Source organism: Cryptotermes secundus, unplaced genomic scaffold (assembly GCF_002891405.2).
Source record: "Cryptotermes secundus unplaced genomic scaffold, Csec_1.0 scaffold1278, whole genome shotgun sequence".
Lineage (NCBI taxonomy): Eukaryota > Metazoa > Arthropoda > Insecta > Blattodea > Kalotermitidae > Cryptotermes > Cryptotermes secundus.
The window spans coordinates 453,894-481,776 of NW_019727419.1; the positions used below are offsets into that span (position 1 = coordinate 453,894).

At 43.3% G+C, this 27,883-nt stretch overlaps 1 protein-coding gene across 1 annotated transcript in view; it reads left to right on the forward strand.

The window, feature by feature from the left end:
* The first annotated feature begins 305 nt into the window (after positions 1-305).
* Positions 306-27,883, forward strand: part of LOC111864799 — a 66,327-nt gene continuing 38,749 nt past the window's right edge. The window contains exons 1-2 of the mRNA XM_023852311.2: positions 306-1,319; positions 7,114-7,331. Of these exons, the coding sequence (XP_023708079.1) occupies positions 1,157-1,319; positions 7,114-7,331 (381 nt within the window). The 5' untranslated portion in view covers positions 306-1,156. The remainder of the gene's footprint in view (positions 1,320-7,113; positions 7,332-27,883) is intronic.

Here is a 27,883-nt window from a genome sequence, read left to right on the forward strand (position 1 = left end):
GGTCACATGTTGTGATGCGATATCTATTCTTCTAGCGAAAGGGTTTGGTTGCTCAAAATTTTATATACCGCATGTGTTCAGTTCTTCAGATCTGAACAATACAATTTCCCCACAGTCTTCCACCTGCATCACAGGTATATTGACAGCGCCCTTGTTGCTCCTGGAGCAGTAGATTTATGAGGTGCAACTTAGAGGAATGTGCTGTTTGCTGTCATATGCCGAGATGCGAGCGCCTCGCGCGGCCGGCTACTGAGCTAACGTGATTACAAATGTTGGATCGCGGGACAGGCTTCAAGCAGTCTTGCCCTGGTCTGTGTGCATGGTGAACATACGCCGGACAAAGCCTTTCTCTCCACACACGACACGCGACACAAATAAATACAAAAAATATTCGTCGGTATTTTTTACAGCTATTAATATATTTTCAGCATCCCAAATTAATCTTAACATACTTAAATCACACGTCAGAAATACGCAGTTGTCTGTATACCTCTCTCAATAATTTGTATTACGTATAATTTCTGAACGATTCAACAATTTTATAGTTAAACTCACGAAATCTAACTTACGAACTATCGTTTCTGTGAAATAACAATTTTTAACCTAACTCAAAACGATACAGACATATGAAAAAGAACTAGGTAACGTGTTATCAATCGAAAGTGACGTCGTGTTAAGATTTTATCTGTAACTTTCAGCCTAGTAAAATGAACGACACAGCGGTTTCCTGTAAATACTGCAGAAGTGCACCAAGGTGAAACAGTGGACGTGATATAACAGCGGGAGGTAAAAAAGTGTGAAACTGAGTGAAATTATTACCGTGTTTTGACACAGAACGATTTTTAAAAGACAGTCGAGTCACGCATGGAAGTACACGGTTTATCATGCATATTCTGAACGTAAGCCTTCATTACGAAGAATGTTACTTTATTCATAAAATCTTGATATAAATCACACAACTTGTAAAACTGGAAGCTAAGTATTAACGGCTGTTTCAGATAACATTCATTAGGGGACTGCTCACGTATTATTTGGCCATAAACAGATACAAGCAACTCTTCAACTGAGATATATGTAGCTGAAACTGGTCAGCTTGCGTACCGGGATTAGTACAGAAACCAGTGGTTTCGTAGTGACATCTGTGAACAGGGGAACAATGAGTGTATTACTTGGGAAGAGTGCCGACAGCGCGATGGGTGATCACGTATTGCTAACGAACAAAACCAAAACCGGTGAAGAAGAAACAAGGGCTTTCCTGAACTTCGCTTCGCCAAGCGACGACGCCGATGCCAGGACGTCGGTCAACTCTATGGAGCAAGGTGAGTAAAAAAGTAAAAAAGTACTACGCCATGAAAGCGTTTGGAGGAGTGGATGTATAGATCCACGTTTTCTTGAGCTCGGCACTAGTTGGAGGTGAGTGGTCAGCTTCACGCCCCGGCCGCTTTATACTCGGGGAAACAGCCCTCGGTACCCATTGCATAGGAGGTTGGGTGGAACCCAGAGCTGATCTGGACGCTGTGGAGAAGAGGAAAATTCTTGACCCTACCAGGACTCGAACTGCGACCCCTCGATCGTTCAGCCCGTAGACAGTAACTAATACCGACTGCACTATCCCGGCTCCTGGTGTGGACTCTGTGGAGAAGAGAAAATTCTTGACCCTACCGGGATTCGAACTCTGACCCCTCAGTCGTTCAGCCCGTTGGCAGTAGCTATAGCGACTGCTCTATCCGAGCAAGGTGAATATTTACCCGCATAAGATTTTTTAAGTAACTAACAATAGGCGTGACTATCGGTCTTGTGTTGGGTATGAATTAAGTCTTATCTTCAGACGAGAGGTATGAATGTTATACGAAGTTTAAAACCCAGTTAAAACGGCATGGCTTTCTTTTATCTAAGGAAGTGCTGAATCCTATGAAGACACGCGGATAACATTCCCGGTATCAAGTGAGATTATACTGAGATATTTCGAATGTTACTGAACTGAATTCTATGGTAGGATGTGGTGATAGATTTTCGTGGTTTTTCCACAAACCTCACAAGAAAATATCATGAAAGTCTTACTTTATTGTGAATAATAACTAATTCATGGCTTTATGCCCAACAGTTGGATGAAAATTACTTACAAGTAACATATAAGCTGAAAGCAGTCTTCTGGGATTTGGCGCCGTGTATATGTGGTGTTAACCGACGTTTCGGAGAACCGGTTCTCACGGTCTCTTCGCTTTGCAGATTTCTTATATTTTTTCTTCTACCCTGAAGATGGAGGCGATACGTTCCTCCGAAACGTCGGTTAACACCACATATACACGGCGCCAAATCCCAGAAGACTGCTTTCAGCTTATATGTTACTTGTAAGTAATTTTCATCCAACTGTTGGGCATAAAGCCATGAATTAGTTATTATTCACAATAAAGTAAGACTTTCATGATATNAAACTACGTGTATATTGCATTAACTTGTTCATTATTAGGTTCGGCCTGACTGATTATGTTAAAAATCTGTCAATGTGAATCACGAGGAAAATTACTTAATCGGAATTCGGTCCATCTTTCGCTCGTTTAACGGAAACAATACAAAGTTCAGTCACATCGAGGGTACGCTAGAAAAACAACATACATACGATATCATGAGTAAACGGATGTGGTAAGCTGGAGGACACAGAACTGAAGAATGATGATTTCTTTCCACGCAGAACGGTTCACCCACGTTCCTGCATCGCTTCGAGCCTCAGAACGTAGTCAATTATTACACTGAGTAGTGTACAAAACTATAATTTTGCCTGTGGTTCTGTATGGGTGTGAAACTTGGTCTCTGACATTAAGGGACGAACATAGACTGAGGGTGTTTGAGGACAGGGTGCTGAGAATAGTTGGACCGAACAGAGATGAAGTGACAGGAGGTTGGAGAAAACTGCATGATGAGGAGCTTCATAATTTGTACGCTTCTCCAAGAATCCACACAGAGATATTGGGTTTTCGGACTTTATCCATCGTCCTGGTTTCGGAAACAGATCCAGTTTTCGAAACGTCGTCTTAGTTATCTTAAAAGGAACCAGGACGATGGATAAAGTCCGAAAACCCAATATCTCTGTGTGTTATACACCATCGTCAGAACCCTATAGTGACTACTTCTCCAAGTATAATTAGAACGATCAAGTCAAGGAGGATGAGATGGGCAGGGCATGAAGCACGAATGGGGAAGAGGAATGCATAGAGGATATTGGTGGGAAAGTCAGATGTAAAGAGACCACTGGGAAGACCAAGACATAGGTGGGTGGACAATATTAAAATGGTATGGTATGGATTGGATTGATGTGGCTCGGGATAGGGACCAGTGGAGGTCTCTTGTGAACACGTTAATGAACCTTCGGGTTTCATAAAATGCCGGAAAGTTCTTGAGTGGCTTCTCAAGAAGGACTCAGGTCCACGAGTTAGTGAGTGACAGTACAGATAAGATCAGATACTCTGTACCTCCAGGTTGGGGGCTGGTCGTGAGGTTGAAAACCCCGCACCGCAAAAAGCCTTAATTGTTGAGAAGCTTTTAAAGATTGCGGCCTGACCGAAAACCTAAAGGGAGACGAAAGTCACAGCCTCTGGACCAATGGCGAGCAAACGTGAAAGAGGCCAAGGTTCGTCATGGGCCGTAGCGGCCGGAGAAGAAAAAGAAGAAGTTTTCCATGACTGAATATGGAGAGCCACGAATAATGAACAAATGAAGGTTAAAACTATCCCTGTAACAGACCGTGAAAGCCAGTAGGGCCAGCAGGCACTATGGCCCAGGGGTCGACTCCGCCTCAAGCAGAAATGAGTACCAGGAATCTTCCTGGGGGTACAGGGCGGCCGGCGCCTCCGACTACTTCACCGACATCTGTGAGCCGATTGTCTAGAAAATGTGGGAGCCTCGACGTCTCACAACCCTATGGGCCTTCACGGTCTGTTTCAGGGATAGCTTTGCCTTATGTTTACCGTAAGGATCGTAATTTGTCATTATGCTCTCTATTTCGGCGGAAATCTGAAGCGGAATCCTTAAAGGACCACTGACACTTGATAATTTCTCCTTTCCTTTCCTTCGAACAAATGATAATTTATGTCCTTATGTTCTCTGCATCATTCTAGCATTGCTCTCACCTTCACCTTTGAGGAAGGAAATGAAGTAATCCAAATTGCAATGTTAAGAAATACAAGTCTGTTTTTCAAGACTGTATTTCCACCTTGCAGAGTTTTTCAAATTACGTGAAGCTAATTGGCTGCTTTGTAGTTCTGTACGAGTGTGGAACTTGGTCTCTATCATAAAGGAAAGAACATAGACTGAAGGTATCTGAGAACAGAATGCTGAAAATATCTGAACCGAAGAGTTATGAAATAACAAGAGTTTGGGGAATATTGCATAATGAGGAGCTTCATTAATTGCATCAAAACAAGGGGAGACGACTAGGAAGACCTAGATATAGATGGGAGGATAATATTAAGATGGACCTTAGGAGAACTAAGATGGAGTGGTATGAACTGGATAAATTTCACTCAGGATAGGGACCAATGGAGGGCCCTTGTGAAAACGGTAATGAATATTTGGGTTACATAAGATTTTGTGAAATTCTTGAGTAGGCTGGGCGGCCAGCGGCTTCCCAAGGACTCAGATCTACTATGAAGTTAGCTGATTAAATGGTTGCTTATCTGACAAGTGTCAATGTCTCCAAGACTCGAATGCTTTTCTCGTGGGGGGAAAGAATGGGGAAAGAAACTTGAGGTAACAGAAGTATTAATATATTTCCGGATTTTCTTTGTAAAACGAAAAACTTTTGTATTTCCTCTTATTCGCTATTACTCTCATGTTCCGAGATAAGCGTGACCAACAGATGGAGACTTAGATGTAGAGAGACAATGTTTTTCCAGTCGATACACTTCGACAGGCATACCAGCAAACAACTGATGCGTACCGGCGAACATGGCAGAGTCAAAACGTCTCGCCTCTGTCGGTGCAGTGTATCTTTCGACCTTGAGGATAAAACCGAGCAGGAGTGTACCGGCAAAGATGCGTTGTGTAAATGTATGTATTGGAGCCGGGATAGCTCAGTCATTGTAACGACGGGCTGCAGACTCGATAGCCGATGAAATGGGGTTCGATTACCAGCAGGGACATGAGATTTTTCCCTTCTCCACAGCATCTAGCCCGGCTCTGCGGCACTTCCAGCCTCCACTTCGACAGGTACCGGGGGCTCTCCCCCCACTGGCGAAGCGGCCGGGGGATGAAGATGAGTACCCTTCTCCATCCATTCCTATGGTTGCGAATGTATGGTTCTACACTCCGGATTCCCCATACACTTTTATGGCGCAGTGCTTAATAAACGCATTAATGTGTATAAGTATGAACTTATTTTGATAATAACACCCTTTTATTTTATCAGTGGAGTTTGTTTCTTCAGACGCGTCAAAAATGGAACGCTGTATGTTCTTCAGGAGTATCAGAGAAAAATTCTAGAATGTTCACCATCTTGACTGAATTATTTAGTGGCTATCCTCCTCTCTGGACTAATGTTTGGTTTTGCCTTAAAATAGGCCGTAGCTCAGTCGATATAGCGACTGGCTACGGGCTGAAGGACGGAGGAGTCGTAGTTCGAGTCCCGGTAGGACCAAGAATTTTCACTTCCCCACGTCGTCCAGACCGCCTCTGGGGTCCACCAAACCTCCTATCCAATGGGTACCGGGGGATCTTTCCTTGGGGGCAAAGCGGCTGTGGCATGAAGCTGACCACTCACCTCCAACTAGTGCCGAGGTCAAGAAAATGTGGATCTATGCATCCACTCCCACACACGCCTTCATGTCGTAGTGCTTAATTAGTTAAGCACAGGAACAATTTTGCCTTATCTTTATGCCTGTTTCAGTCCACGTCGTTTCCGTTCCATCATTTAGAACCATGTAACCGTTCTAGGCCATTAATCTATCTATGGCTCTAGAGCCTTTTGTTGAGCCTTGGCGGCTTTTCAGTTTCTTAATCCTATACACAGTCTATATGACTCCATGGACGGAATAAACGGACAAAGTCATCTATGCCTCGAGTGGGATTCGAACCCACGATCTCAGTGTTTGAGAGGGCTAAAGCCGGGTATCGATTGCGCGCGGCTGCCGCGCAAGGCAATGTTCGTTGCTTTGCCTAGCAAAGTCAATACCATGTTGCCGCGCACGACAGAACGAACACTGCTGCGTGTCGAGCCAAATCGGAACGGTTCTTTGTCCCGCGGCAAAGGGATTTCGGTGTGCTGTGCTCTTTCAGTTGAGACAGTCTGAGAACTGAGGAACAGCGTCGATCAACAGCGGCACGCGGCTGCCGCGCTACGATGCTGGATACGAACACGGGACATAAACAAACGAGTCTACCGCTCAAGAACAGCTGCGCGCAATCGATACCCAACCTAACACAGTTCATGCCTTAGACCGCGCGGCCATTGTAATCGGATAGGTCATACAATATAATTTATGTAGCTGGAAATACGTGACTAATAACGCAAAGGGTCAACTATTTACCTAAGTATTCAATTGTGGGACATGTCTTTGGTAAATTTCCCTTGATTATTTAGGAATATTCTTACCTGGTGAATACATTTTCGGTTTACTGCATGTGCATGTCGATCATTTTCAAAGACTGGAAACCGTTTAATTATCAGACGCTTCAGATTGTGAAATACTGTGAACTCATAACTGTGCTTAATTAAGCTACACGTCGTGAAGACGAGTGGGGAGTGGAAGAATATCACCACGCATTCTTAAACTTCGCATCAGACGGAGTTTAGTGAAAAGATTCACGCTCCGACCGGTTTACCTCTTCGGAGAAAGCCGCTGGTACCCAGAGGGCAGGAGGCTGAATGGACCCCAGAGTCGGCCTGGACGCTATGGGAAACAGAATTATCTCTTGCCCCTTCCGTGAATCGAAGGCTGATTAGGAGAAATTCAACTTGCTACTTCCACGCATCTACATATTTTTTAAAACTATTTAGCCCAAATATGTGTTCGTGTGAGGCACAGTCCCTCATCTATTCTTATTTCTGGCTTGAGCAATATCTCTGTCCCTGAAGACTATTTGGTAGCGCGAGCGACACCTTCTTGTTTCGGCCCGCAGGTGTGTGTCGAAGGCGCTCTTTGAACTACGTGACAGCGTGTCTACTTGTGTCCGTGGCGCTAGTCGGGGTCACCGTTCTGGTACTAGAACTGTACCGCAGCCGCGAGGTGGTCGCACTGCGCGCCCAGATCGACACACTCAGCCTCGAGGTTGACACCCTTAAGCATCGCATCTTGGAGGAAGACCTTCTGGAGCAGCTCAGGGCCTTCGAGGACGCGGTGAGTGCATATGACATTTCACCAGGGTATAGGGTGATTTGTTAAAACAGAGAACCCAATATAATTATTGTTTCTGGACATTATCCATCGTCCTGTTTTTATTTAAAACGAAATATTTCGGAGACTGGATTCTGTTTCCATCTTCAGGTGGAATCTACTCAGTGGAGCCCAGTGGGTAGAGTTAGGCGTGTTTTAAATAAAAACGAGGCGATGGATAATGTCCAGAAACACGATATGTGTATTAATGTACCATCATCATAAACTTTTGGAGAATCCAGTGTTAGGAATGTATCGCCAAAACGGTGCTAGCCTTCTAACACAAGACGTTTTCAACATTCATAACACTGGGTACTCGTTTAAAAAATCAGGAGCCAATGTTATGATTGTTTCGTAGGAGAGCCCTGGTTCTTTTAATACATACCGTTATTAACAGTCCTAACACTGAGTTCTTGTTAAAAAAAATATCGTTGTTCATTTGTCCTTTCTAAAATATTCACACTTTGAGCTGTGTTTCTACGCGTTGTTGATATATTCGTAGGCGTAACAAAAACCGTCGGTCAGTCAAAACCACAAGAATAATAAAACGTAAAGGTAAAGCTGACCCTGTGCTTAATTAAGCCACAAGTCATGAAGACGTATGTGGGAGTGGCGGTATACAATTATTTTCAGTCATAACCTCGGCACTGGAAGGAAGTGAGCGTTCAGCTTCCATCTCCGGCAGCTTTACTTCTGGTAACGAGCGTACAGGAGAATAGATGGGTCCCAGAGACTGCTTATAGGCACTATGGAGAGGACAAATATATTTTACCTCCTCCAGGAATCGAACCAAATTACTTTTCATGGTCTAACCCGTTCAGGCAGACGGACAGACATATGACGAAGCTACTAATATGTTCGTGTCTGCAATTATTCGTGGCGAATGCATTCAAAAGGCGGAATCTTCGGCACCTCTGCCCATAAGGCACAGAAGTGGGCCTTGATAAAGACTGCAGAGATTGTGCAACTGATGGCTTCGCTGCGTACCTTTGTGTCAACAGTCAACTAATTGGACAAGTGAGCCCAAGGTCGTCGTACCTGCATTTCATAGTGTTTCTTTTCCTTCTCATGAGGCCGACGAACGCCTTACACAGCTTGTTCCAGTCTTCTCCAGAAGATATAATATTCTGATCTGTATATTTCGTGACGTTTCTCCAAGTCGTCCTGATGGATGTCGGTAAGAAAAAAACTCCGTGGCTCCGCAAGCGAACTATACCGACCGAGTGACCGCCGCTTGTCGGCAAAGTTAGCGTGTCGTGTGGTCAGTGCAACGAATCCCCACGACCATTAATTTTCGGTTTTCTAGACCAGAGCCACTACTTTTCCATTCAAGTAGCTCCTCAATTATCCTCACGAGGCTGAGTGCACCCCGTTCCAGGCATAATACTTCTCAGTAAATCTGGTTGCGCCGGGCATAAAACCAGGGACTTCTGGACCTGTAGCCAGGTACTCTGACCACTATGGTGCTTGGCACCTGAGTGAAGGAAACAGCAGTAAATACGTGTTCCATTATCTCAGGACCTGCTACTACAAGGTAAAGGTATCTTCACAAAAACCTTGTAGCTTCAAGGCTAAATTTGGGAATCCCACTGCATTTGCTTCCGAACCAGTTGCACCACTAATAAACCTGACTGGCTCTGTTGCTCTCCATACACACACACATGGCTGCTGGAATTCGCTGTTTAAATAAGAACTTTTTCTTGCGAGGACTTAACTCGTAAGATAGTTAAACAAAATTCTTTTTGTACAATAATTCAACCTACAAGAATTCAGTGATAAGAAACTTGTTGAGGAATGCTTTGTTTTGAAGGCAAATATGTAAGATATGTGAGTCTTCTTACAATGACACTCAGCTTGTTAGAACATATTGTCACGTGTATGTGTGACTATAGACGAGGTTTGGATTAGTAATTGGATTTATTGAACATTTATAAATTGTAACTGCAAGTAACTATAGTGCTATCGCTAATTCACGCACTCTACAATTCACTACAGCATGTAATAAGTCTTCTCAGTCTGCTGTGTCTACGCCGGTTGTCGCCTGGTTGCGGCTTCCAACGCCGTAACTTCCTCAGTTTCCGTGTTCACGTCCTTACTGGCCGGCGACTATCTCACAACTCACTCCCAAGCTGGCGGCCATGTCACACCAACCTCGTTCTCTTCTGATTGACTGAATTATCGAGCCGTATTGGGGTCTTCTTATACGTCCTCGGCACTGACCGCGTAGAAAACACGGCTCCTCATTGTAGTAGTTCAACTTTTTCATTGCCTTCTCTCCAAAATTTCGCCACTTGTTCCTCTCCTTAGTCAGATGAATCCAGACCACATCTTCACATCCCGTTTCAATAGACCGCATATTAATACTACCGTCCGTGATGCGTGGCCTCTCCTTCAGGTTTTCTGACAAAAATTACTAAGACATTTCTTATGCTTATAATGTGTGCTAAATATACTATACATCCATCCTGAAACACGCAAACATAGTGTTTAACAATGGGAACGAGACAAACTACACATCGATCACGTGATACCATACTCGAGATGTTGGCCACTCTAACAGTATCTATGTTACACTATGAGTCTTATTTTAAAATGAGGTAACGATTTAAGTTTCGAATTAAACTCGCGACAGTGCTTTATTACAGCTACGTGGTTGAGCCGAGAGATTTGACCCTAACTTTTTTTTATTGCTAGTGGGGTGGGACTAAGTCCCTTGTACTGCGGCCCCAGATGATAGGTGAGGGTGATTGTGGAGCAACTGGTGGAATGAAGATTGGCAAGAGAAACCGAAGTACTCAGAGAAAACCTGCCCCAGCGCCCCTTTGTCCACCACAAATCCCACTTGACCAGACCCGGGATCGAACCCCGGCCGCCGTGGTGGGAAGCCAGCGACTAACCGCTTGAGCTATGGCGCGGCCTTGACCCTAACTTGCAGAGACATCAGTCGCAGCTTCGAGAATATCCTGATTTTTACTGAGACAGGATCCTTACTCGGACAAACCTCTAGTCCTATGTAGGCAGACTTTACAATGTAGCCGACATATTGATATGCTATTTAATCATGCAGTAATGACTGGAAAGTTTATTCAGCGAGAGTGTGATGACTGGGGAGAAGGTTACACACAATCCTCATCTGTCGGTAACAATGCAGACACTGCGGTAGCTCAGTTGGTATAGCGACACACTACAGCTGGACGGCCGTGATTTGATTCCCGATAGGAGAAGAGATTGTTCTCTTTTCCACAAAGTCCAGACCGCCTCTGGGGCCACCTAGACTCCTATTCAACGGGTACCGTCTCTTTCCCCGGGGTTAAAGCGGACAGAGCGTGAAGCTAACCACTCATGTAATACCAAGGCCAAGAATGGTGGAGCCCTACTTCCAGTCTCCCCGATACGTCTTTTTGGCGTGATGCTTATGTAGTTAACCACAGGAATAATTTTACCTTTTTCTTTTTCCTTCTTACTGTAACCTCAGTATTGCCAACTATGCACAACACAAAAAAAGGTCCGTTTTCCAGTCACGTCGTTAATGTTATTGCTCCCCAAAGTTCTTCCAGCTGTGAACCATTCTGGTAAGAAGTACGGACGATATATCACACTAAAACCGCTAGACACCTGAGACAAACGGTTCGTTCTTTCTGTGTAACCACATAACCTATAAGATGGAAAATAAATCACGTTGAATTATGAAATGCATTCCATGGCGCATTTCAGGTCAGATAACACGCTTCGGGGTTGAGCAAACTAGCCCAAATCGTAACGTTCCCGACTTTCATTTGAGAGATGCCTGGTTCGAATTTCGGCTGGGACACCGTCTACCCTTACTGATAGTTTTCGTTGTTTTTCCCAGTCCCTCCAGGCGACCGCTTCCTTGGACACCCTTTCCAATTGATATCCTAACATTCGACGCTATAAAGCACAGTCGGAACCCGTGAAAACGTTGTTGGATTTGAGGTTCTCACAGCTGCGATTATGAAAAGTAACGCCGTATAGCACGTTGAAAGTAAACCGACGTTTCGGAGGAATATGTCGCCTCTATCTTCAGCGTCTAAAAATAAGCCAAGCAAGAGACCACTGTGATCCAGGTATCAAGCAGAGATATGGTATCTTGCTTGGATTATTCTTCGACCCTGAAATGGAGGCGACATACGCCTCCGAAACATCAGTTGACTTTCGAAGTTCTACAAGGCATTACAGCCAAGAAGCAAGAATTAGACGGAAGACGTTAAATAAACCATGGATGAATACCTAACTCGCTTCGAGTGCTTATCCTTCTTTATGGAAGGAAGCAGGCTGATAAGAATAACATGATGTTTGTTTGCCACTCTTACCAACTTTGGAGCTGGCCCAGGATCGTGTCCAAGGCGGACTTTTAGCCACGTTTAACCTTCGAGTTCCGCTGCCTCTGTGTTATTACAGTGTCACACAAAGGAAAAAAGAAGCGATACTTGAGTTTCGAATAGGTGCGGTTTTAATTTAGAGATTAAGCGACAGGAGGTTGGAGAAAACTGCATAATGAGGAGCTTCATAACTTGTACTCTTCTTCAAGTATAATTAGAATGATCAAGTCAAGGAGGATGAGGTGGCAGGGCATGTAGCACGAATGGGGGAGAAGAAGAATGCGTGTAGGATAATGTTAGGAGAGCCAGAAGGAAGGAGACCACTGGGAAGACCAAGGCATAGGTGGGTGAACAATATTAAAATGGATCTTATAGGATGGGACGGTGTGGATTGGATTGATCTGGTCAGGGTAGGGACCGCTGGAGGGCTTTTGTGAACATGGTAATGAACCTTCGGGTTTCATAAAATTCTGGGAAGTTCTTGAGTAGCTGCAGAATTGGCAGCTTCTCAAGAAGGGCTTAGCTTCATGTGAGTAATTTTAATTTTGTGGGGGGGGGAGAGGGAAAGTCGCTGTAAATAAATCTGCCCAGGACTTGAGAACGATTACAATGCATAAACAGTAAGTCTATACTTAGGCCGCGCCATAGCTCAAGCGGTTATTCGCTAGTTTCCCACCGCGGCAGCCCGGGTTCGATCCCAGGTCTGGTCAAGTGGGATTTGTGGTGAACAAAGTGGTGCTGGGGAGGGTTTTCTCCGAGTACTTCGGTTTCCCCTGCCAATCTTCATTCCACCAAATTCTCCATCATCATTATCATCCGGGGCAGGCTACAATAGGCCAATCAGTGGCCGCCGTGCCGAGTGGACCCAGTTGGACTCCACTCGCCTAGGCGAATTAAAAAAAATCTATATTCAGAAAAGTCCATGCAGTCAGTTCATGCTGCACCTACAAAGGCGACAACTGTCTCGGCCACAGAGAGCCTTACGCAAGCAATACACAAGGCATACCCGAACAGTTGCAGTATCACTCTGTAGACTTCCTGCTTAATATGACGGAATGCCCACCCATAATTGCTAAATGATTTAACTAATCAAGAATCATTACATCGTACATACGCGAGTGTCTTTCGTGTGAACCAGCACAAACACACGTACTGCTGTCAAATGTCAGCCCTTATTAAGGCCGTTTCACTTCGGGTTTATACAGATGTCCTAGATGAGTTCTACCTTCTCTTGTTCTCCATGTATTCCAACTTACTAGCCTGCAGACGGGAAGAGAATTTTGTGTGGCGCGTCTTGCAATTGCCTGGTCACGGTTGCCGAGCGGTCTAAGGCACGTACTCTCTTCGCTCGCTCGGAAACCGGGATCGTGGGTTCGAATCCCACTCAGGGCATGGATGTTTGTGTGCGTTTCTCTCTGTTTGCCTACAGGTAGAGGCCTTGCGACGAGCTGATCACTCGCCCAAGGAGTCCAACCGTATGTGTAAGATCTAGAAAAACCGAAGTGAACGGAGTTCATGGAGGTAGGCCTAGGCCCACCGGGGCTGTAGTGCCAAGAAGAAAAAAATGTGTTCATTCAGCGTTTGTGTTGTCCCGTGTTTAGGTAGAGGCCTTGCGACGAGCTGATCACTCGTCCAAGGAGTCCTACCATCTGTAAAATGATCAAACTGAAAAAACAAAACCTCGACACCGCAGGGTATAAGAGGAACGGATTAAGTAAGTAAAGAGTCTGCAATTAGAATTTGTTGAGTAAGGTAATAAGGTAAAGTTGTCCCTGTGCTTAATTAATTAAGCACCATGCCATGAAAAGGGGAGTGGAGGTATAGATCCATTATTCTTGACTTCAGCACTGGGTGGATCTGAGTGATCAGCTTCACGACCCGGCTGCTTTAACTTAGGTGAAGAACCCCCGACAGAGGCTGTGTGGGCCCCAGTGCCGATCTGGACGCTGTAGAGTATAGAAAAAAATCTCTTGCCCCTTCTGGGAATCGAACCCCAGCCGTCCGGCTCGTAATACGCCAGTATACCGACTGAGCTATTATGGTTGCCAGAATTGGTATGAAAACTTAGTTTTTATTAACATTATTTGGTCTTTAAAATTTCGCACTCCAAAAGAGGCACATGTTAATTTATCTCATGTTAGGTTAAATATACAATAAATTAAAAAATAATAATTCATTTAGGGTGTTTGGTTTATACCGTTGTTCTAAAATGCTTAGGTATCTACGAAGTTGAGTTACTCTGTGAAGAGATCAGATAGAACGAATAAGTAGGGACAAGAGAAAAGAGCCCATGTCTGTTTGAAGACAACTAAAAGCAAGCGATGCAAAACTGTTAGAATAGCCTATCCATGGAGGACAGTCATTCTTGAGAAGCTGTTAGTCGCTAGCCTGATGAAGAAATTCTTCGCCTCTTATGGAACTAGAAGGTTTATTGCAGTGTTCACAAAAGCCTGCCACAATTCTATACTAAGCCACCTGGATCGTGTCCACACCCTCATATACACTTTCTTTAAGACCCATTTTAATATTATCTTCCCATCTACGTGTAGTTTTTTCAAGTGGTATCTTTCCTCCGAGCCTCCTATACAATGGGTACAAAATCTACAACCTGTATAATAATAAATACATTTTGATATCGTAACTACTTAATGTCGTCTGCTGTCCAAAAACATAAAAATCAGAATATACAAAACTATAATTTTGCCTGTGGTTTTGTATGGGTGTGAAACTTGGTTTCTGCCATTAAGGGAGGAACATACACTGAGGGTGTTTGAGAACAGGGTGTTGAGGAGAACATTTGGACCTAAAAGAGATGAAGTGACAGGAGGTTGGAGAAAACTGCATAATGAGGAGCTTCATAACTTGTACTCATCTCCAAGTATAATTAGAATGATCAAGTCAAGGAGGATGAGGTGGGCAGGACATATAGCACGAATGGGGGAGACGAATGCGTATAGGATATTGGTGGGAAAGCCAGAAGGAAAGAGACCACTGGGAAGACCAAGGCGTAGGTGTGTGGACAATATTAAAATGGATCTTAGAGAGATAGGATGGGATGGTATTGACTGGACTGATCTGGCTCAGGATAGGGACCAGTGGAGGGCTCTTGTGAATACGGTAATGAAACTTCGGGTTCCATAGAATGCTGGGAAATTCTTGAGTAGCTGCAAAATTGGCAGCTCCTCCAGAATGGCTCAGCTTCATGAGTAAGTAAGTAAGTAAGTAACTAATGAAATAACTGCAAGTAAACTTCAAAATAGTTTCTGGCTGCGTGCAGTGTTATATCTGTATTGCAGCTTTGCACACTGATCGATATGTGTATGCATTAATTAATGTGAAGGACGCTGAAATATGCACGGTCACAAAGAGTGCATTTGGAAAATGAGACTGCAAATTAAGTCACGAGATTGTTCCTATACATGGCTATACATGTCATCTGATACGAAATGACTGATCGATGTATTATTTAACGCCTTTCTATGATATGTAGATCTGATTTAGTGTCCGTACATGTCAGGCCACGTGGTTTAAAATAACGGCTAACTGAGTTGTATTATGAACAGGGTAATAATAAAATTTTGCAGTTGAATTTTCAAAGGACATTTTCCTATAATACTCATTCAGGAATCTACCATAATATAAATGGTTACATCAGGATCAGGCGTAATGTCCGAAGAAAAATTTCTTACCACTCACAAGAAAAGAAACTCCGTGGCTTTAGTCCGCAAGCGAACTATACCGACCGAGCAACCGCCACTTGTCGGCGAGGTCAGTACCAACTTTAGCGGATAGAGGGTGTCGCGTGGTCAGCGCAACGGATCCCCACGGCCGAATGCGAATGTGGTGATGGGCTGCAAACGGAGGAACACATCTTCTGGGACTGTTAACAGTAAGAGGACCAAAGAGCAACAGTGATGGTTATCTTGCGTGAGAACAGCAAAAAGCATTACCCAAAATCAGTTACACAGTTCTTAAGGCTAGAAGAAAAAAGATTTCTGCAAGGCGTCTGTTACTTCATAGACAACATTCCTATATTTATATAAAACAGATATGTAAGTAAAGTAAAACAAGTAATTGTACTGATTATTTACAGTATACACAGATTTAAGTCAAGCTCTATATTAACAATCGCGGGGCTACCGCTATTATAGAATAAAATGTTTATTAGAACGTGCTACAGAAGGCTGTATAGGCATTACCTAGGCCTCTTTTGTATTTACATTTTATTTTCTACAATTAGAAAAAAAAAAGGTCCCCACGGCCGTTAATTTCGGTTTTCTAGACCGGAGCCGCTACATTTCCATTAAAGTATCTCCTCAATTATCCTCACGAGGCCCAGTGGACCCCGTTCCAGACCCATTACCTCTCACAAAATCTGGTAGCGCCGGGAATAGAACCCGGGACCTCTGGATCTGTAGCCAGGAACTCTGACCACTAGACCACATAGACGGTCACTCACAAGACGTAATAACAAAATTATAACGAATTAAGTACGACTTCCAGCATTTATTTACTTAAATAATTCATTGGAGCACAATTATACACTGTTAATTCAATTGCCGTATTGTTGTCTCCATATCTGTGCTTTTCATTTCCGTCAGAAGCAGAACTTGATTATTCCAAATCTGGAAATCAAGGTCGCCTACATATCTGGGCCCCTCTACTCATGGAGTACATCCCAAACATTCCTTAGCAGGAGATCCATACTTGGCATGCGACCTTCACAGTGGTTCAACGGCAGATCTGCACGACTCTGACTCATTTCCCCACACCACTGCGCTACATCGGGACAAGTTCCTTCAGAATCTGGTGCCATACCAGAATCATCGCTCATCCATATAGAACCGGATTACATAATGGGACTCGGTTCTGTTTTCTCCAGCCTGAAAGCCATGTCCAAGGCAACTCGGTAACCCTTATCTCTAGGCTTAATTCATTAAACACCGCGCTATGGCGACGTTTGGGGAAGTGGAGGTATAGCTCCACCATTCCTAACTTCGACGCTAGACGGAAGTGAGTAGTCAGCTTCACGTCCCTAGCACCTTACCCGCGGGAAAACAACCCCGCTATCCATTGTGTAGGAGGCCGGGGGGACCCCAGAGCAAGGCTGGAAGTTACGAAGAAGAGGAAATTTCTTGCTCCTGCCGGGACTCAACCCCATAGCGGGTCGCTATACCGACTGAGCTATCCCGGATTCTGGTAATTGTTTCTTGCATCCTGTTGTGTATTTAACCAATATTAGAGTTAATTTTACCGACTACACAACACGTTTTTATTATTATTATCACACTACATGTTTCGACCTCAAGAGGTCATCCTCAGGTGTACGAACAACTGTATAATTACACGCAATCACATTCGTTTTTCCACTTATTCGACCCTGTATCTTATTCAGGCTTACGCTCAATGATATATCAAGCTCTTCTTATAAAACACAAGTTAAAATATTATTCTAAATGTTAAAAGTTAAAATTTAAAATTTAAAAATTTTAAATTTTAACTTTTAACATTGAGCGTAAGCCTGAATAAGATACAGGGTCGAATAAGTGGAAAAACGAATGTGATTGCGTGTAATTATACAGTTGTTTGTACACCTGAGGATGACCTCTTGAGGTCGAAACATGTAGTGTGATAACAATAAAAACGTGTTGTGTAGTCGGTAAAATTGACTCTAATACCGGATTCTGGTATTTACGGTACGGGTAATTAAATAAACTGATAGTGTATTCTGAGCCGGTCACGGTAGCCGAACGGTCTAAGACATGCACTGTCTTCGCTCGGAAGCCGGGATCGAATCCTACTCAGGGCATGGATGTTTAGTTTGTGTGTGTGCGTTTTTCTGTGTTTGTGTACAAGTAGAAGCCTTGTGACGAGCTGATCACTCGCCCAAGGAGTCTTACCGAATGTCTAAGATCTAGTAAACCGAAGTGAAACGGAGAGTTTCGTGGAGGTAGGCCAAGGCCCAAATTGGGGCTGTAGCGCCAAAAGAAAAAAAAACAGTGTACTGTGTAACATGCTATACATATATTGTGATCCACACTGTGCGTGTTTTAGTGATGGGATATGGAATGCTGTTCCTGGCAGTGTGTGATACAAGGTGTTAATCATCGGCCTCGACGCATCATATGATAAGACATGTACGATTGGAAAGTAAGGAAGAAAGGAGATAAAAGTAATAAAGTGAAGATAATTTCGTTGAATATCCAGCAGATGTTACACTAGCAATTTAAATATCCTTCGAAAGACCACGTAGAACTGGCTCTAACTGTCCGCACATGACAGGGACGATTTCACTCTCGAAAACATCAAATAGACCTTTATCAAGACAGAGGCATCAGCGATTCGCGGCGAGATGTCTCGTGCATGCAAGGGAACGGTTAACTCTATTATTACGCCTACATTCAACTAGCAGGAAATACTATTTAAAATTGGAAGGACTTCATTAATTCAGAACAAATTAACACCAATCTAACAGTCGCTCAGCTAATCAGGAAATTCCTTTCCTTTCGCGGACGCCAAAGGTTCATTACCCTTTTCACAGGAACCCGCCACTGGGCCTTATCCAGAGCCTTCGTGTAATAATATTATAAGTAGCCGATTAAAGACGCGTTTCTGGTTGAAGATGCTAACCGATCCTAGTGCCAATCAATTCTGGTTCGACAGCTAATACATCGCACTAGCAGGTCAAGTTTGTTTGGGATAATCTAAAGAAAATCAGCTAAAATATTTGTCATTCTTCGACCTTTACAGGTTACGTCCTCCGGTCTGTTTTAATGCAGAATTAACTTTCTAAAACAACTTATCTTAAAGACAGTTGAATGTAATTCTATTTCGCCTCTTCTATGGCAGAAGTAATGAAATCAAGGACGGTGGTTCACGGCCAGCAACCTCTTACGTTACAAATACAACTCTTGTCCGTGACACAAGCTATGTCATTACAAGAAAACTTGTGGGTTAGGTCACCTCTTCAAGTCTCAATTAACACGTCATTGTTAAGAGAGAAGCTATGTGTTTCGAAAGAGCGCGCTAACTGGACGTCCAGAAGGAGCCATATAGAGGAAGTGTGGCGTCTTGGTGAGAGATTTAACTGAAGTTTCCTAGGCAACCAGACACACTAATATGACATGTGTGCTTAACAAGTAGCAACACTATTGTCTTACACAGACATTCATTTATCATTTAATTAACGCAAAAACAGAGTTCCTTGTTCGGAACGGCATTAAGGAGCTGTTTATGTCCGTGTTCAGAACTCCGACTGGGTTAAGGTACATTTCGCATTCCGCAGTTCCATGTTTCTATTCTCGGACTAGAGACAAGCTATTTTTAGTTAAGTTCTATTTAAGCTATTTAAGTTCTTCACAGTTTCTCATAGTTGTTTCAGACATATGCAGGGCTATCTGAAGTTGAGCCATGATCGTTTCCTTCCATATCCACAGTCATCATTTCGACGCCATGTGACATACAAAATCGTGACTAGATAAACTAAGAAATAACTAAGTAACTAACTCCATGGAGCTCAGTCCTTGAGAAGCTGTTGTTGGCCCATCCTACTGAAGAATTTCCTAAAATTTTATGCAACCAAATTGTTCATTACCGTGTTAAAAAAGCTCTCCAGTTGTCCCTATCATGAGCCAGGTCAATCCAGTCCATACCACCCCATCCTCTCTCAGATCCGTTTTAATATTATCCTCCCACAAAAATTCTGTATGTCTTTCTCTCTAAGAAATAAACAATAAAGGTAAAGTTACACCTGGGCCTAAACGGCCTCCGTAGTCTAGGGGTAACGTTCCCACTCGTGACTCAAGGTACGCGGGTTCAAACCCGGCGGAGGTCGTGGAATTTTTAAGGGCGGAAAAATTCAGGGAACAAGTCCTCCGGGAGGGACTTTAAGCCGTGGGTCCCGTGTCGTAGCTTTAAGGCACGTAAAAGAACCTCATGTCCCAAGGGGACCACTGAGCCAAATTCAGGACATTTCCCGCCCAACAGTAGTCTCTAACGCCTCTGGTAGATGGGGGAAGCATCGAGATACCGCTGAGCCAGTAGAGGCCGAACTCGCTGGCTGAGTCGGGACTGATGGCACGCACCAGTACCGGTAGGGAATAGAGACTGGTAGAATATCATAGGGGGACGTACAATGGACCAGCAGTTGGTCTAAGTGCATGGGGAAACCCACCCTCTCCAATACAATACAATACAAATACACCTGGGCCTAAAATTAAGCACTACACCAGGAAGACATGCGGGAGAAGGGACGCGCAGTTCCACAATTTTTAATCATACCACTAGAGGAAGGTCATGGTCAGCTTCACCATCCTGCGGCTCAACAGCAGTAGAAAATGGCCCTGACACCCACTGCATGGGACTGGATGGACGCTATAGAGGGAACTGAATCCTGATTCATGCCATACATGCCGTAGCCTGGTCACTATACCAACTGAGCTATCCCGGCTCCAAGAATAAAGTAATGAAATGACAAGAGAACAGTCTTCTGGGTTGTAACGAAGTGTAGTTCGGAGAGATACCGACGGTTAGGAGGAACCTATCGCCTCCATCTTCACAGTCTAAGAACTTGTCACTTTCTGCTGAGTTCTTCTATGGGCCGTCGACTCTGAAGATGGAAGAAATACGTTCACCCGAGACAACTAGCTGTCCCGGAACTTACGGCATATTTTCCACTGTCATCGCCGTGAGTTCAAACAAAATTATAAAATACACGTGGAAACTTGATTATTTTACCTATCCTAAATAATGTATTATGTACGGTTTTGGCACAGGGGTAAGCAGAACCGCACCGCCTTCATTCTTGACATCTGTACTTCCCTGGCGCCTGGCTGGCCCACCTGTCTATTGTAAGCTTCGTCCGCCCCTAGTTCAGCTGAGTTTACACCTACTATATCACCATGTACGTCAACAGAGGTCTAGAGCAATTGAAGAGATGTTATTCTATGCTCTAACTGAAGTTGCTCGGTGAGCTTGCTTATAAAACAAAAACAAACTCCGTGGCCTTAGTCCGCAAGCGAACTATACCGACCGAGCGACCGCCGCTTGTCGGCGAAGTTAGTGCCAACTTTAGCGGATAAGAGGATGTCGCGTGGTCAGCTCAACGAATCCTCACGGCTGTTAATCTTGGTTTCCTAGACCGGAGCCGCTATTTCCTTGAAATAGCTCCTCGGTTATCCTCACGAGGCTGAGAAGACCCCGTTCCAGACCCACCATTTCTCACAAAATCTGTTAGCGTCGGGAATCGAACCCGGGACCTCAAGATCTGTAACCAGGAACTCCGATCACTAGAACACAGAGGCGGTGACCTTGCTTACAAACTTGTTTTATAGGATTCTGGCAAAATAGTTGACGGCTGTTAATTGCACAAAAGTGATATCTTAGCCAATCAACATCTGCCTATGATACTCATACAATTAGTTTTCTTTAACGCATTCATAATCTGATGTGTGTATAAATATCGTTTCATTTAATGCCGCATACTGCACGTACGCACCAGAGACTTGCTTCTTAACGTGTTCAGTTATTTCAAGCGCGAAGTGGAGAGTAGTTCACGTGTTCAAGGTCTTTCCTAGTCACACAAAAACACTGCTGAGCGTGAGGTTGCAGAAGTTCAAGAGGAAGATCTCGCAAGACTACAACTTGTATAAGGGGTGGGCCTTCTTGGCCCTTGCACCGCGACCACAGTGATCTATCGTGCCTCAAGACTGCAACTTCTTAGCTTGTCTCTCCGCGAGCTGCCGTTACTCACCCGCCGTGATGTTTAAATCCTAGTACTGAGCTGTCCCTATGTTTAAGCCTCTACAATAGAGTGGTTCTACAGGTACCATCAGCTTAAACAAGTTAGAACTGTGTGTTTTACTCACATAGTGTATTTGTGTGTTTCTTATGGCTGCCACGATAAACAGCGATTGATTTCCTAGACACTGTTAACCTGGTTGAGATTTTTATCGGAGACGGTGTGTTTCCTGTGAGGTACGAACTGAATTTGTATATAGTATCCAGAAGAAATTCAGCCTTTAAGAAGTTAATTAAGCACCACTCTATGAGCACATGAGGGGACGAGTGGATGTACAGCTCCAAGCATTCTTAACTTCATTTCTAGGAGGAGGAGAGTGGTCAGCTTCACTCCTCAGCCGCTTTACTTCCGGCACCCACGGGATAGGAGACTGGGTGGGCTCAGAACCGATTCTGACGTTGTAAAGAGAAATACTTCTGCTCCTGGCAGGAACTGAACATCGATTCCCCTGTCTAAATTTTGGTTCAATATTTTTATTATTATTTATTATACTGCAATTGGGTTTTAGCCCGGTGGCAGTAATACACAATAGGACACAACAGACAAGTAACACACATTACACTAAGTGACAACACGTTCAAACAAAACACAATACACAAAACACAACAATAAGGACATCCTACCACAGTGAATACAAACCAAATACGATTAACAACTACAACAATTACAGAGAAATACAAACAACTGCAACAAATACAACAACAAGGACATCCTACCACAATGAATACAAACCAAATAAGATTAACAACTACAACAATTACAGAGAAATACAAACAACTGCAACAAATACAACGCGACATATATTTGGTTAACGAAAGCAGAATACGTTGAAATATGAGTAAGTGTGCGTTGCTGACAGAGAAGATATGGAATATTTCAGGGACTGAGAATATTTCTAATTATCTCACCAGGTACAATTTTATCTACATGTCTATTGAACTCTTTCTTCTACCTATGGTTCTACAGCCTTCTATTAGGTCTTGGCCGCTTTCCAGCTTCTTAATCTTACACACAGCAGGACTCCTTGGACAGGGTCTCAGCCCGTCGCAAAGCCGGTACTCACACATAGAAAAACATAAACAGAATAAACGCACACAGGCATCCATGCCTCGAGTGGGAATCGAACCCATGACCCCCGTGTTCGAGCGAGCGAAGACAGTTCATGCATTAGACCGCGCGGTCACTGCGATCTTCCTTCCATTGTGCTGCATTGAGTATTAAATCAGTATGTATCAATTTATCTCTATTTAAATGTACAGATGTCCCATATTTCCTTATTGTGACGTACGGTCACGCGGGTAGTTCTTGGCTCGCTCAGCAAGAGAAAACACGCCCTACGTAAAGTCAACTCCACTCTGCATCTAATGAAAGTCAGCTGGCTGTCTCCACTATGACATCCTAACCCTTAACCTTCAATCTGCACATCTTATTTCTTTGATCATTCTTTAAAATGGGACACTAAATTCCCTGGAAATACTTCGACGTAAGTTTCCTGTTTACTGATGGGTCCTTGACCGAATTCCCTGTCCCCACAATCAGCCTGCTTAATCAGCTGTTCTGTCCGAGGTTGTAATACAATTTGTTTCTTGTCCTCTGCACCTAGCATATTTAATCCCTTCAATAAGCACATAACTCTCTCAGTTAATGCTTAGTGAGTGTTTAAATATGTCAGGATCTGAAGCCCTGCAGGCGCTATTTGGTATCCATCCGAGTCTCCTTTGTTGATGCTATATTTACGCTTCCTAGCGTCTCAACGTACCGTAATCTCTGAAATTTGGCGTTGATTTCTAACACTTATTACTCCATGCATCCAGTGGTACATGGGAGAACAATATAAGACGAGTGTTAAAAAAAGAAAAGATAAACACAATCCAGTCAGCCGAGAAGAGATGTTTAACAAAAGTTGTAGCCTGCACGTCGAGAGAAAGAAATATTTTGTTCTTTTGGGTGGAGTCACGAACATGACGGGGTCCTCTTGGTCGAACGTGAAGCAGGCCGTCTTCTGCCTGGCTTCATGCAGCGAAAATCATCTGGTGACGTTTGTTGGGTACTTAATTGTAAACGGGAAGTGTATTTCGGTTTTCTTTACAGTAGCAGACTACAATCAATAGACTGCCGGATAAATTTATGAGTGTTATTATAAGTCCCTCAATTAAATTTTAATTGCTTCTTCGCCTGTTCTTTCTTCTTCCTTTGGACACAACATGATGACTATTACGGGCATATTAAGCAAATTAAAGGCCCGTCACGGTAGCCGAACGGTCTAAGGCATGCACTGTCTTCGCTCGCTCGGAAGTCGGGATCGTGGGTTCGAATCCCACTCAGGGCATGGGTGTTTGTGTGCGTTTTTCTGTATTTGTCTACATGTAGAGGCCTTGCGACGAGCTGATCACTCGCCCAAGGAGTCCTACCGAATGTGTAAGATCTAGAAAAACCGAAGTGAACGGAGAAGTTCATGGAGGTAGGCCTAGGCCCACTGGGGCTGTAGTGCCATTGAAAAAAAAAAAAAACAAATTAAAGAGGTCTTATTAGGACTGAAGTAATCTAAATGTGATTAAAATTTCAGTATTCGTAGTTATTTGCAATTCTGTTCACTGTTCAGATTTATAAATGAATTGTGATCTTTTGGATTGTGGCACCGTGTAGTCTTGTAGACGGATGCCGACGTTTAGGAAAGCCATGTTGGATCGATCTTCAGCGTTGAATTATGTAGATTCAGGAACTGAATCAGTTACGTAGGCAAGATACAGGTAAGTGGTCGTGATACTCAAAGGGAGGGAGTAAAGAAAAGAGCCCGAACCGGGCCAATGGGAAGGTGGGCATGACATGACTCCTTAGATCTTCTGACCAAATTTCTTTACGTCTGTTCATGTAACCGAGCCAGTTCCTGAACCAAACATACTTCAACACTAAACATGGGGGTAGCACGCTTATCCGAAAGTTCGGTTCCCGTCCACAAGACTACACGGTGCCACAATCTGAAGAGTCATTTCCGTGAAAACAACAAAACTTTACATTTACGAATGAAATTTAAATAATATTCATATAAACTAACAAAAAGAAATCATAAACAGTTTCTTCCGCAATGTGACTCTGTGAAGTCTCGCTGATATTTACCGACGTTTCGGAAGATATTCAGCGCCGTGAGAACCTCAAATTTAACAAATAAGTTTATCTTAAACATTTTTTAAGACCACACTTGATAACTGATCCACCTCTAAGAGTCTACATAAATGCCAGACACACTTCGAATTTAAATTACAGTTTATAATATATTACTTGTTACTTTACAAACGGTTCAATTTTTTCAGTCATAATCTTTCGTATAAAAATAAAGTGATGCAATAAAGGAAACAGTAGGCCAATTGGCTTAACAGGATTTGTGAAGGCCACTGTTCTCGATTCGTCGGTCAGTCTGTTACGAGCAGCTTAAATAGAACCTGTACTGAGATCTTTAGTTGCTTTCGCACGATCGAAATTCCTTTTTTACACTTTCGTCTTGCACGGTCGTAACCGCTTAAACTTTTATGAGACCAGCATACAATAAAGTATGATATAAAAGTGGCTACCTTTCAAAAATATGTCCTCTAAAAAAGTATGCACTATACCTCAAGCCATACTAAAGTAAGTGTCAAGTTTCTAAACGTAAATTCCACTTTGCTTAACGTTGTAGCCAGAAAGCTATCTTACGTAACAGCCAAAGATCATCATACTAGCCGCGTGGTGCAAATTATGAGCGTTTGTTGTTATTGCTCAACAAAGAGAATGACTCCTGAAAAGCAGTCTGCTTTATGTTGGCCACTCTAAATGTCCACCCTCCTTATCATATTTTAGGACATTTTATCATTTATCGCACTAGCTACATGGGTGGTGCCCGTCCAGTAATAAATTTAGAAAGCAAATTTGCAACTTACATTCCCTCAACTGTCTCCATGGAAACTGTTCGTAATTTCGCCGTTCTTGACATATTTCATATAACAAACCGTGAAAAAAGAATGTATTTATTATTTCAATAGCTGAATAAAATTCAAAGTATAAGTCCATTCTTATTTGTATATCACACCAAAATATAATGATTTCAGAAATGTGATGGGCATACAGCTAACTTCAATACCGATCCATAATCTTTCCCTGAAAGACATACGAATCTTGCGGGGATTGAAATTAACCCGCTTTCAGCAGATGGAGATGGTTTCACTTTGAATAATATTTTGCCTTACTGTAGTTTCAGTTGGGCACTTCCAGTGAAGACCAACTGAATCACTCCGCATACAGTCATAAATCTTTATTCTACTTGACTAATAAATGTAATACTTCTAAAATTTTGGGTTTTCTTATTGCATATTTCATATGATATTCAAATTATTTTTTAAATTAGGTTTAAAATCGAAACTGTCTACACTAACAACAGTTCTAAGACACGAAGTACCAGCCACGTTGGCTCTGACTTGTATCCAGGAGATGCCCTGGTCGAATCTCGGGCCACAACATCGACTACTCTGGCTAAGATCGCCTCAGAGTACGTATGAACTCAGAATTCGTGGTGCATCTGAAATAATTTAATATTCAAATGTTGTATAGAGACTGATCGGCGTTGTGACACGTGAAAGACGAGTAGTTGCCCTTAAGTGGCAACAGAAATTTTGAATGTTAAGAACATCTATAATTATCCTCCTTATATGCTGTACCATAGCTAGAAAAATTACTGTTTTAGAAATACCGGTAGCCACTTAGTATTTACTCCCTTTACTTTCAAAACTAAACTCCGTGGCCTGTAGTTCGCAAGCGAACTATACCGACCGAGTGATCGCCGCATGTCGGAGAAGGTAGTGCCAACTTTTGCTGATAGATGGTTTCACGCAGTCAGCGCAACGAATCCCCACGGCCGTTAATCTCGGTTTTCTAGACCGGAGCCGCTATTTCCTTGAAATAGCTCCTCAGTTATCCTCACGAGGCTGACTGAACCCCGTTCCAGACCCACCACTTCTCAGAAAATCTGGTAGCGCCGGGAATCGAACCAGGGACCTCTGGATCTGTAGCCAGGAACTCTTACCATTAGCCCACATTAGCGATGGGATAATATTTGAACATTAGGCATTACTACATCCTCCTGTTTTTCTGTGTGATGTTTAATGACGTGACTAGCCAGGTAGAAGACATGCAATTCTGGAATCAGTCGCTGTGGGCCTGTTCCTCAGAAATGGGCACGCGATGCGCCTCTAAAAACACAGATACCTGGAGGATGGTTATATTTTACAGCTTACTTCCTACGGCCTCGTGCATAATTTATGTTATTAAAGGTAAAGTTATATTTGCCACTGTATTTAAATAATTAAGCACTGCGCCATGAAGGCGCATGGGGGAACACCCATATAGATCCACATTTTCTTGACCTCGGCACTAGCTGGAAGTGAGTAGTCGGCTTCACCCCGCCCCCCCGCTTTACCAACTTACTGATTGCAATTTATCTATCTATAACTCTATAGCCCTTTGTTGAATTTTGGCCACTTTTTCAGTTTCTTGATTTTTAACAAAGTCCGTACGACTCCTTGGGCGGGGGATCAGCCCGTCGTAATGCACACAGGTCAGCACGAACGGCCAAAACGCACACAGACATCCATGCCTGAAGTGGAATTTGAACCCACGATCTTAGTGTTTAAGCGGGCGACGTCAGTTCATGCTCTAGACCGCGGGGCCACTACGATCGGCAATTGCAATGTATAACCGGCCCAAAAAATGTTCATTGCTATTTTCTCTGACATAACGTACAAGTCCGATAATAATGGACGGCCTGTTTCGTGGTGCGTAGGAAACTGATGTCAGTGAGTAGCGCATATAAATATGCTAAGTGAGCAGGTGAATTTACGTAGAAGTAAAATTGTACAGGGCAGATTTTACAGCGGTATTTCCAGTGACTGTCACAGCAGTGAAACCAGTGGCCATGTTTCTGTCTGTAAAAAGAGAAAAGTTGTGATCAGCACGATTGCTGTCACAGATAACTGCAACCTGTCTTATATTGAGAAAAAAACAATTTTTTACGCCAGCATACATGAATATAATTAAAAACCTTAACAAGTGAATTATCTGTACTTAGAAGTATATCCTGTCACGTTCTTTTAGAAGTATAATTAGAATGATCATGTCAAGCAGTATGAGGTGGGCAGGACACGTAGTACGAATGGATGAGAAGAGGAATGCATATAGGATATTGGAGGGAAAGCCAGAAGGAAAGAGACCGCTGGGAAGACCAAGACGTAGGTGGGTGAACAATATTAAAATGGATCTTAGAGAGATAGGATGGGATGGTATGGATTAGCTTGATCTGGCTCAGGATAGGGATCACTGCAGGGCTCCTATGAACACGGTAATGAACCTTC